Below are 12,147 nucleotides of genomic sequence, written 5' to 3'. Positions count from 1 at the left end.
GCTAGGAATATGATTTAATATTTATTGTCAAATATCAAATTGTTTTTCAGCAGCCAGATTTTTTAAAAATGAATATAGAAATCATTAAAATGTTGATTCTAAATGTGCCACCATAAATTGCAAGGGAAAGGAAGTGAAATCATTTTCCACATTGGCTCTTAGCCCAACAAGTGATCCCTAGAGCACTTTTCTCCTGTTTTACAACTGAACTGATCAAGAGAAATGTGCTTTGAGATCCTTCAGAGGAAAAAAATTAGTCTTGGCCCAAGATAGTATTATTTCCTTAAGTGCAGTTTCTTTGTCCGCTTTTTGAAGTCCTCTACTCATTTCATTAGTGTTGATGCTCAAGGGAGTGACAGCTATGGCTGGAGAACTGGCAGTAATTATACTGAGTATAAACTGCAAAACCTGCTGCTGTTTGTTATTGGAAAATATAAAATTGTTTCATTATATTTCCTTTTTGTTAGAAATAGAGGCCATTTATTTCACCCTTCTCCCGTGAGAAGAAAGTCCTCATGGAAATTGTTAATGGGCTTTAATGTCTCTGTCATTTATCAATACAGTACATTAGGGCTCAGGAAGTTATCCCCAGGATAACAGTTAATTCCCTGCTAATCAGAGGAAATGATTGTGATAGCTTCCAATTTTGGAAGAGAAATGGGCAGTAAGAATTCTCTTTAGCTAGGTTATACTTTGATTTTTAGTTTTTGTGCTAAGTTGAAAATGTCTGAAAGCAAAAAAATGATCATATATGGCCTTCTTCCTACTAACATTGGTATTTCTTCCTTAATGATTAATAGATCACTACGTCTAGATTTTAGGCACTAACTCTAGATTAGCTAACTTTGAGGTTAATAAGTGGGATGCAGTTGTACAGCTAGCTAAGGTGAATAACAAGATAGAATAGACATGTAGCAACCCTGACTTGGGCTGGAAGTGAAATTTATCATCACCTCTGTCCTGGGGAGAAATATCCAGCCCAGAGGAGAGTGAAGAGTGAAAGTGAACACTGTTTCTAACTCTTGTTTCATGCTGTACTTTCAGTAAACCAAAACAAGACTTCTTGGGTTGTCTATGTATATTGCTTCCTGGTCTTAGTGTGTATGTAGGCTTCTCTTTTGTTAACATCTTCCTACTACTCCTGGTATTTAGCTTATCCACTGTTCTGCTTACTTCTTCTGCCTAGAATAACGTGTAATGAATACACTGAGATTGTTGGAATTTTCTTTTCTCAAATCTTCCCTCTCCTGTGACTCCACCTATGTGGTTGCCCTGCCTGAGGGGTTTGAATTGGCCCTTGACCCTGCTCTTCTGTCACTAGCCATTTGAATCACCCGTGCATGGAATAGCAGAGTACTGTCTTAAATGAATTCTAATTCTGAAAAATTCATAGACATAATAGTAACTAACTAGTCAGTTGACCCAAATTAATATTGTTGAGACTAATAATATAAATTATTTACATGTAGACAGACTGTATGTCCTTGCTTTTCTGTTCTGGAAACACTGGAGTATCTGGGCCTTCAGTGAAAATGAATTGATAACATTATATACCCGCTTTAAAAATAGCCTTCTATCACAAATGACTAAATCAAGCTGAAGTCATTCTGGTTTTCAGTTTCAGTTTGCCCTTAGGCCTACCTTCTAAAGTCTTAACAATTTTATACTTTACCCTAATTATAGAGTTAAACCTCTAGCAATTGGTACTCACTAGTCACATAAGTCCATACATAGCTCATAAGCTATCTCCTTTTTTTCTCATTAGGTATGTGGTTTATTGGAAAGCAAGCAGTTCAGATATTAAGTTCAGAGGATTCATGCTTATCAAGAAATGAGCTGTCCTGTTGCAAATGATCTAGAGCTTTGATTTGTTCTTGTTTTCCACCCTTTTTTTTGCTTCTTAGCTCCTCTGCCCTGGAGTCACTAACTGCTCATGGAAAGACTGATTCCACACTCCTTTCTTTTCCAGTAGCTAAATGTGAAAATCTGTATTAGGTATCAAGTTCATTTTCTCAGGGCTGAGCTATCTCTTGATTTACAGAAAATCCAGAATTGGCTACGTAACTAAGACTTGTGCTTCATGAGAGAAAGTGCAGTGTCAGGTTCAAATTTTAAGTTGTCCATTCCATCTAATTAGAGGAAAAGGAAACCCAAAGTAGTTGTTATATCGTATACAAAACAGTAGTGATGTTAAGGTGATGAAAACAATTGTTGTTTCTCTTATGTCTCCCATTCAGCTGACTTGCAAAATAAAGAATTTCAAATTTAAGCTGCTGCACTCTCTGAACTATGTAATAGTTCATGATAAATCTGCTGGGACACTAACATATTTAACTGGTAGAGCTCATAACTTTACTGAAAGGCACAAAAATTAACATATATCAGAGCTTAATTCATTGATTTTTCAAAAAATGGCAAACAGACTTGTAATGACTGAAAATGCCTATCTAGCAATACAAGTAACACTGGGCTACCCTTGGGATTTCAAAAGGAAAAATAATATCTCTTGCCTTGTGAAATCCCTAAAGGTTAAATATCTGGGTGGTGAGTGATCAAGCTGCAAGCAGAAATAAGGACACTTAATTGATTGTTTCCCAGATGGTGAGGCATAGAATTTGGCAATCAAATTTTAAAATATAACAGATTGAAGAATCTAGAAAATTAACCTAGCTTGAGTACAAGGAAGTTGGATTAAGCCCGTTGCACCCAGGATAATTCTCTGAACCGGAAACAAAATGGGGGCGAGGAGGGGGAGAAAGTGGGGGGGAGAAAGGGAAAGAGACTGTGACTGTAACTGTGAGTGAGAGAGTGTCCATCCATGTCAGGGTTTGGGATGATTTTTGTTTTTTTAGAATTGTAAAGTTACCAATTCCTACTGATATTACCTCCCATGATCTCTTCCATTGCCACTACTGTTTTTCCTTCTTACCTGCACTATGATAGTACTTCATAACTAAGCTTACCACCTCTAGTTTCATCCCTCTCCAATCACTCCTGCATAGATTGCCTTCTAAGGCAGAGCTCTGATCAAAAACCTGTACTGCTCCAGAACTTTCAGTGTTCATGATAAGTGTATTCCAGACTTTCTAACTACATCTTTAATCTTTACCTTCTAATGCTCTCCTCTATATACTCAGAATCTCAGTGATAGACCATGGAAGCCATCTAGCCCAATCTTTAAATGATGCCCCACTACAATATATCCAATACGTCTGCATTCAAAAACTTCTGATGATGGGGAAATCGATGCTTCCTTTGGCAGCATATTTTACTTTGGGTGGTTCTAATTGTTTAGAACAGTGATGGGCAAACTTTTTAAAGAGGGGGCCAAAGGAAAGGAAATGCTCATCTGTCAGTCTGTTTCTAAGGCAACTCTTTCAAAATTTCATTGTACTGTATCCTACTCATTGTATTCATCAGATTAGGAATAATGTCCCGCAGCTAAATAGAACATTTTAGGGGGCCGCATCTGGCCATCACTGGTTCAGAAGGATATGGGTCAACTAGGTGGATCAGTGGATTGATATCCAGGCCTAGAAAATGAGAGATCTTGGGTTCAAATATGGCTTCAGCCTCTTCCTAGCTGTGTGACCCTGGGCAAGTCATTTAATTCTCATTGCCTAGCCCTTACCACTCTTCTGCCTTGGACCTGATACTTATTATTGATTCTAAGACAGAAGGTAAGGTTTTTTAAAAAAGAGATTCTGTCTGTCTCATTACAGATCATCCCCATTGCTCTTAGTCTGCCTTCTGGGATCAAGCAGAATGAGAATGATCCCTGTGTTCTCAATCCATATACTCTTCTATAAGCAGAATGTCTCTAATTCTTCTGAAAAGTCCCTGATCATCATAGTCACCCCTGTCTAGATGTTCTCTAGCTTATTTTCACACCCAGATATAGTCTGACCAGGGCTAGTATATGTCTTCCTTTGGATCCATACCTCTTTTTTTTTTTTTTTTTTTTTAACCCTTAACTTCTGTGTATTGACTTATAGGTGGAAGAGTGGTAAGGGTGGGCATTGGGGGTCAAGTGACTTGCCCAGGGTCACACAGCTGGGAAGTGTCTGAGGCCAGATTTGAACCCAGGATCTCCCATCTCTAGGCCTGGCTCTCAATCCACTGAGCTACCCAGCTGCCCCCTGGATCCATACCTCTTAATGCAGTCTAAGATCTCATTAATATTTTTCCTTACTACATCACACTTTTAGTTCATTTTTAGCCGACAGCCCACAGTACTTTAAATCATGAATGGTTGTCTAGCCAAATATCACCCAATCCTTGTTTCTGAAATTATTTGAACCCAAATGAATTTTGTCTTATTAGATTTGATACTTTCATCTATATAGATCAGATACCTTCATCTGTATATTTGATAGATGTGTCATATGTCTTTAGTCTAAATCATTGATAAAAATATTGTTTAGCAAATTGCTAAGGATTGCTATCCAATAAAAACCAATATAGCCTATCCTCCAAATTGATATCAACCCATTAAAAACTGTTTTTGGCATCTGATTTTTTTTTAACCATTTATAAATACACCAGAATCATGTGGCATACCACTCTATCTTATTCATTAGGATAGGCTGATGGAATATGCTTTAGTAAACTCTAGATCAGAAGTATCAAACTAAAAATCATGTAGTGTAGCCCAAACCAGATTAAAATGTAATTGGATGGGGGGGGGGTGCAATCAGGTGGCTCAGTGGATTGAGAGCAAGGGTCTAGAAACAGGAGGTCCTGGGTTCAGATACGACCTCAAACACTTTCTGGCTGTGCCACCTTGGGTAGGTCACTTAACCTCCATTACTTGTCCTTACCATTCTTCTGCCTCAGAACTGATACTTAGTATCAATTCTTAGACAAAAGGTAAGGGTTTTGTTTTTTTTTCCATGTAATTGGGAAATATTTAACAAAATAAATAAAAATGCAGTGCAACCTATTAATTTGTGGTTTTTCTAAGTTAACATATAGCCGAAAGCTATCCATTTCTATTTTAGTTTGACACTACTAGACTAGGCAAACTAAGTATTGGTATCAGAGGACCAGTGAAGGCACGTACATCCCTGCTCTTAGTATTGAAGCATTAGACTGGGTGGTGAATGTTACATACACTATCAGATACTGTTACTGTGTCAGTTGGTTGGTTTTAACTTTTCTTTGTTACAAGGTAAAGAAGAAGTGATTGGGTAGTGATGGGTAAATTATATCCACACCTTTTTCCTGATCTGCCAATCTAATAATCCTGTCCAAAAAGAAATGAGATTAGTAGGCCATGACCTATTCTCAATCAAAATATGCTGATTCTATGTAATCACAGTTTCACTTTCTAAAATGTTCAACATTTCCTTGAATATTTTCTATAATTTTACTAGGAATAGAAGTTAATGGGCCTATGGTTTTGACTCTACTCTTTTCCCTTTAAAAAAAAATAAGGACATTTTTGTCCTTCAGCCCTGCTGTAACCCTGCCATTTCCTTGAGATGTACTCCATCCTAAAATGATGGTTTTAACTCTTTGAGGGCAGTTAGGTTGTCTCTTATTATCCCTCTGTCTGGAGTTTCATCTCAGAATTACAGAATCTGACAGCAAGAAGAAATTTCAGAGGCCAAACATTCAGACATCTACCTGGGCTAATTCCCTAGTAACCATTGTTTTTCTTTTACAGTCCATAGGTCATGTTATTTGGCAGATAAAGCAGAAGTAAAACAAGATTTCTCTCTTCCACTAGCTTCATCACATCAATCCCAATATAGCTCTTTTAAAATACCCTTTTTTATTCATCATCATCACCAATTTGGTTCATTCTAAGCCTTAGCAATACTGAGTTGTTTTTTTGTTGTTGTTGTTGTTGTAGCCAGTAACTCCTCACAGTTCCCCTCCATGCCTTTGTTCTTGCCCTTCCTGAAATCTAAAATGTCTAACTCTTCTTCCATTACCATCCCCTTTCTGCATTTCTTTTTTTTAAGGCCTATTTATTTTTCAAAACCCAACGGGTGTCACTTTGGCTTCCTTATTTTTGCCACTGACTCCACACCCAAGTGGGAAAAAAATCTCTCCCTTTTCTTTGAACTCCCATTATTTTCTTATCTTTTACTTAAAGCAGGTAGGGGGCGTACTAGGTAAGTGAACTAGGACTTAAAGACTAGGAAATTCAAAGCTCTGCTCCTGCCTTACACGTGCACTTTTGCAAACCTTAAAATGCTATGTAAATTCTAGTTATTTTGGTGTTGTTCTGTTATAGGTATTTGTATTTTTATTTTATCTGCTCTCCTTTTAGATTATAATCTCCATGATGGCAAGGAATGTTTTCTTATATCTTTGATCTATAGTGTCCTGCATACAGTAGGCAAAAATGTATTGAATTAATTATACTCAACTCCTGGAATTCTCCAATTTAGAGACTATTGTGATATTCCGTACAGATGGGAGAAACCTGACCTATAGATATATCCATCAACACTCCCCAGGAACCTGATCTCATACACTTCCTAGCTCTGTGACTCTGGGCAAGTCACTTAACCCCATTTGCCTTAGACCTTGCCCTTGTCTTATTGTTGTTACTAAGCAGAAAGTAACGGTTAAAAAAAAAACAGTAAACAGCAATATCAAACACTTGACCCAGGGATAATTGTACAAGCTGTGGAATTTTTTAAAAAGGCAGACAGTAGCATTTAAAGAGAAGCCATGAGAGTCAACAAAAGAGAATGTGCATAGGTGCCCCATGGGAAGAAGTCAGCCATCTGTAGGAAGTATAAAGGATCAGGCAGAGTCGAAATAATATGCTCCATTTATATCAAGCCATATTTTAGCATTTCTACTGTTTCCTTATAATCATTTCCTACTGCATGCTTTATAAGAGAGCTCTTTGATGCAGTATTGTTGCTTAATTTAACACCATTACTAAGCTAACTAATAAAAAGGATCCATCCTTTATACACAAAAATCAATGGACCTATAGGTAAAATTATTTTTTTTGGTCATGTGAAGTTGTGCTAATTTGGACCTACCCTAACCCATGTGTCCAGAGGATCAGTGGCACTCTTTTGTCAGATAAACCTAGGCCAGATTGCCAGCTCTGGCCATGCAAAACCAAAATGGTTCCCATAGGAATTGAACCTATGTTCCCTTAGAATGTGTTAAACAGCTGAGTGCTCATATATCGATTTGGCTTATTTAGGTAAAACATTATTGTCTCAGAATGTATGTATTCATACATTTGGGTGTTGTTTTCATTCCCTTCAGCTAACAATATACTGTCACTGGTCTTAGCTATTCTTTTCTTTTTCTTTTTTAGACCCTTACCTTCTGTTTTAGAATCAGTAATGTGTATTGGTTCCAAAGCAGAAGAGTGATAAGAGCTACATAATGGGCATTAACTGACTTCCTCAGGGTCATACAGCTATGAGTGTCTGAGGCCAGATTTGGACACAGGCCCCTAGACCTGGCTCTCAATCCACTGAGCTATCTAGCTGTCCCATATGGGTTATTTTCAAAGGAAGGTGTTTCCCTAGGCAACTGGCCATTTATTCCAAATCCAAATGGTTCCAAAGATTTTTAATATTCCTCTTTGCTTTATGAGTAACATCTCAACCTTCGTATGGCAGAGCAATAAATAATACTGAGTGCTTGCTTTGTAGAAATACTAGTAGAAGGGCAGAATACAAAGACAAATATGATACTGTCCCTCTCCCTTCGTAGAAAATAAAATCTAGATTTTCCAGAGTCTCTTGTCTTATTCTTTGTTCCACCCCTATCAGTTCAGCTTAATGAGGAATTACAGAAAAGAAGTTCTAACATGGACTAAGTTGAGGTTGAACTCTCAAGCTCAATAGAGGAATAGAATTTTTTGGGTGACAGGCAGAACAATAAGACTTGGGGTAATCAGTTCTTAATATTGGAAATATGAGACTCTAGAAATATGAGACTCAGTAACTGCCCCATCAAAAATTATAATCCCTAACCTACAGTACAAATAACAGATTTTTTTTTCCCTCCCCACCCAGTCCAAGCATTCATTGATTACTTATGGCCTATTTAGACAAAAAAATTATAAACCTTATAGAGGAGCTTTCAGGATTCTTCTTTTTCTGACTGAGAGAACATATCTAAGGGTAGGATACAGAATTGAAGTGATTGATTACATGGCTGAGACGGCAACTTCCTCTTATTTTGGCCTTAATGGAAGAGTAGAGTTGGAAATTCTTGAAATTTATCATCAGGTCTTTTATTAATAGGCATTTCTTTGCCAGAAGAAGAAAGCTAACCTAAAGCTATCTTTGCATTTTGTCATTAGGTTGCAGTATAAGGTAACTTGAATTCTCCCTTTTCTCTTGTCCCTTCCCTTACTGATCAGATTTGTTGTTTTTTGTTTGTTTTTGCTTTGCAGGTAAATTAAAAGATCTTGGAAACTTGGTTCTCCGGCCTTTTGGACTATCCACAGAAAACTTCCAGATCAAGCAAGAGTCCTCAACTGGTTCCTACTCTATTAATTTTGTTCAAAATCCAAATAACAACAACAGATAACATAAGATAACCATAGTAACTCCTTTAAAAGTTGGCTTGGAAATTGTGTGCAGCTTGTATTTAGCAAGGGAAAAGGCATTGTCAATGTTTAACTTATAAAAAGCATCTACCTAAAGGAAAAAGCTTTTCAAAAGAGCACAGTACTACACTTTTTCCCTCTTGTTTTACTGTCAGAGTGAAATATATTTACTGATGCAATGGGCCTAATTTCATCTCCATTTTATAGTATACAGCTACTACCCTTAGTGCCCTCTGCACGTCATTTGTCCTTTTCCCTTAGGAAGCCTGTAAGGCAAGGCTGACTTCTGAGCAGCACAAAGCCATTTGCTCTTGTTCAATCCCAGGAAACAGCAACTTGTATCAGCCAAGCCTATCTAAAGAGTGGAAGTGATTGGTTTCCCATCCTCCCCTCCTCCCCTCCACCATTTTCTCTCCAAATACACTGCCAAAGCTCTTGTGATCTCCAATATTTTATTATTTTCCCTTGTGGTAATAAAGGCTTTCTGTGACTTAACCTGAATTGGTTGTGAATGTTTTGCCCAAATAGGCAAAGGAAGTCAAGAATTTCTAAGATTTTTAGAGTAGCCTTGTTTTTAAAAAGAGGGCTCCTTTCTTTAAGGATACTGTATAGGAAGCTCTTGGTGTAGAGCAAATTGCACATGTCCTGTAAGATATGATCATTTAATTTGGTAAACTAATGAGATGGGTCACTGGATAGGGAAGGACTAAGGAGAGAGATATTTTTTTTAAACCCTTAACTTCTGTGTATTGACTTATAGGTGGAAGAGTGGTAAGGGTAGGCAATGGGGGTCAAGTGACTTGCCCAGGGTCACACAGCTGGGAAGTGTCTGAGGCCGGATTTGAACCTAGGACCTCCCGTCTCTAGGCCTGGCTCTCAATCCACTGAGCTACCCAGCTGCCCCATGGAGAGATATATTTGAAAGTAAAGGCAATGTAAAAAAGAAGACAAAAATAAAAATAAGGCCAATACTAATAAGTTTAATACAATACGGCAACAAACATTTAAGTATCACAGATCTGTTCATATTAAATTCCTACCTGAAGATTTTTTTTTTTTGAAAATATTAATACTACACTAAAATTTCAAGATTCACAGAATCTTCTCTGTTGCATGGTGCAAAAGCTCCAGGATTGTCTTTGCCAAAATCCAGAGCTTCTGGGTCAAAGAAAAATACTGCAAGTCTCTTAAGAAAAAAAAAAAAGCAGTTCAGGGGACAGCTGGGAAGTTCAGTGGATAGAAAACTAGAGATGAAAAGTCCTGGGTTCAAATCTAATCTCAGATACTTCCTATATGTGTGACCCAGGACAAGTCACTTAACCCCAATTGCCTAGCACTTGTAACTCTTCCACTTTGGAACCAATGCTTAGTATTGATTCTAAGACCGAAGGTTAGGACTTTAAAAAAAACAGTTCAAATACTAAAGGACTACAGTCGGTCAATAGCAGATAAGATTTGGCAGCATGTACCACAAATCAGCGATCTAGGAATACAATATTCAGAAAGGCAGAAGATAAAGACTTACCCTGCAAAACAGTATAATCTACCAAGGGAGGGATGGGACAGGACAAACCTTTCATGGAATAGAGGTCTTTCAAGCATTTCTCATGAAAATACCAGAGCAATAGCTAACATACTATATCATTCTTTAAGGTTTGCAACACACTTTATAAATATCTCATTTTAGTCTCACCTCAAAGATCAGTGCTCTTATCCCTATTTTACAGATAAACAAACAGGCAGATAAGTGACCCACACAGTAAGAATGTGAGGCTGAATTTGAACTCAATGGAAACAAGCTTTTAAAAGAGAAGGTAATTTATTCAAGGTAACTTATCCAAGGTCATACAGGCAGTTAAATCCAAGTCCCTTGTCTGTAGATTCAATAGTCTTCACTATATACTATGCTGCTTCTCAGTGAAGTCATGATCAACAATTTCTCCTAAATATTTAAACATTTGTGTCATTTATATGAATTTGGAGAGTAGGGGAAGAGGGAGTAAGAACAGAGAACTAAAGATATGTAGTTTTCAGAATTCTTTTATCAGCTTTCCGTGTCCTAACACATGATTTTTAAACATCTTTGCCAATAATAATACATTTCCACCACAACCACAACCCCTCTCAACATTTCTAGATGATCAGAAAACCAGTATACTCTTCCCTTGATCTTGTGACAAACCAATATCTTATCAGTTTGAGATTGTTATTCACATTCCAAAAACAATAAATTTAAAGAAGTAATGAAATACAATGGCATACTTCAGCCCCAAACTGGCCAGCCGACCAATTGTTTGCTTCATTGAATATGTTTCTCAGAATTATAATCTAAAGGGGGGAAGACAATACACAAATGGAAGCTGAAAAGCAAAGGGTGAAGGATATAGTGAAGAAACCACAGAAATCTAAAATGATGCATGCAGCCAGGTAGGAAACAAAAGTGGCCATCCTACCTCCCAATCTTTAGATGGAAGAGTTTATGGCTTCACACTCCACTCAGCCAGACAGAGGGTACTGATGAAGTAGGAGTAACAAGACTGATTGGCTCTCAAGATAACAAGATTTCCCAATGAGGAGTATATTGGAACATGGTGGAGAAGGCAAAGAAGTCTGAAGAGAGGCCACCACAGAAGTCAAAGGTCATCTTGCATTGTGTGCTTTTGTACACACAACTACCAAAAATATGACTATCATTTATGGCCAAAACAACTCACTTAAATATAAACCCATCCATGAGTGACAAATTCCATCTGGACATAGGTTGTAGTTCTCCAAATAGGAGACCCAAATTTGGGAATGGAAACTCAGAAGGGAAACCTTAATTTAAATACTGTTGGAATAACTAGAGAAGCCTCAGTTATAGTCAGTTTCCTGTTGTGCAGAGTAGGCAGCCAGGATCTTTAAAAAAAAATGAAATTGGTATATAAGAAATTTGATAATATTCTGCCACTTCCTTCTTAGATGTCCCCATCATAGGAGAACTTTGGGCCTATTTGATACATTTGTATAAGATGTAAACAGACTTGTATTTGGAAAAGTGCTTGGGGCCACAGCATTTGATGGAATGACAATTATTTCTGGAGCCTCCTTGGATTTGTACTTTTGGAAAGTACCTAAGGCTACTGTGAGGTAAGTGCTATTATTATCCACATTTTATAGATGGGAAAACTGAGATTAAGAACAGTAATATGACCCCTGTCTGCTTACTCCTTTTCCTTGCCAGAGGCTATCTTGTCTATGAAAGCTGCTATCTAATTTTGGAAAGATCTTCTAGAAAAGTACCCTTGGAATGTGTTTTCTGATTGCTTATTTTTTGTTAAATAAAATTTTACTGACATTTTTTATCTTTCCATCACCCACATTTCTCAGTGTCCTTTCCTTCACTTCTTCCCAAACAGCCATCCTTTATAAGAAAATAAATAAATAAAAAGAAAGAGAGACATGGAAGAGGAAAGGAATACAGTTCAGCAAAATTAATCAACATATCAAAAGAGTCTAGCTTTATATAGAGGACATCTAATTTCAACTGGAGCACACTATTTTAAAACTATTGCTTTTCTTCCATAATTGCCTCTCAGTCATGTCCTTCTATAGCGACTCTT

General features: G+C 37.3%; 1 protein-coding gene across 1 annotated transcript in view; it reads left to right on the top strand.

The window, feature by feature from the left end:
- TTC1 (tetratricopeptide repeat domain 1) overlaps window positions 1-9,040 on the top strand; it is a 53,498-nt gene extending 44,458 nt beyond the window's left edge. Inside the window, exon 8 of the mRNA XM_044664460.1 lies at window positions 8,390-9,040. Within this exon, the coding sequence (XP_044520395.1) occupies window positions 8,390-8,526 (137 nt within the window). The 3' untranslated portion in view covers window positions 8,527-9,040. The remainder of the gene's footprint in view (window positions 1-8,389) is intronic.
- The last annotated feature ends 3,107 nt before the right edge of the window (window positions 9,041-12,147 follow it).

This window comes from Gracilinanus agilis, chromosome 2 (assembly GCF_016433145.1).
Source record: "Gracilinanus agilis isolate LMUSP501 chromosome 2, AgileGrace, whole genome shotgun sequence".
Lineage (NCBI taxonomy): Eukaryota > Metazoa > Chordata > Mammalia > Didelphimorphia > Didelphidae > Gracilinanus > Gracilinanus agilis.
Note: the sequence above shows the minus strand (reverse complement) of the source record. Positions and strands in the feature narration are given on the sequence as shown.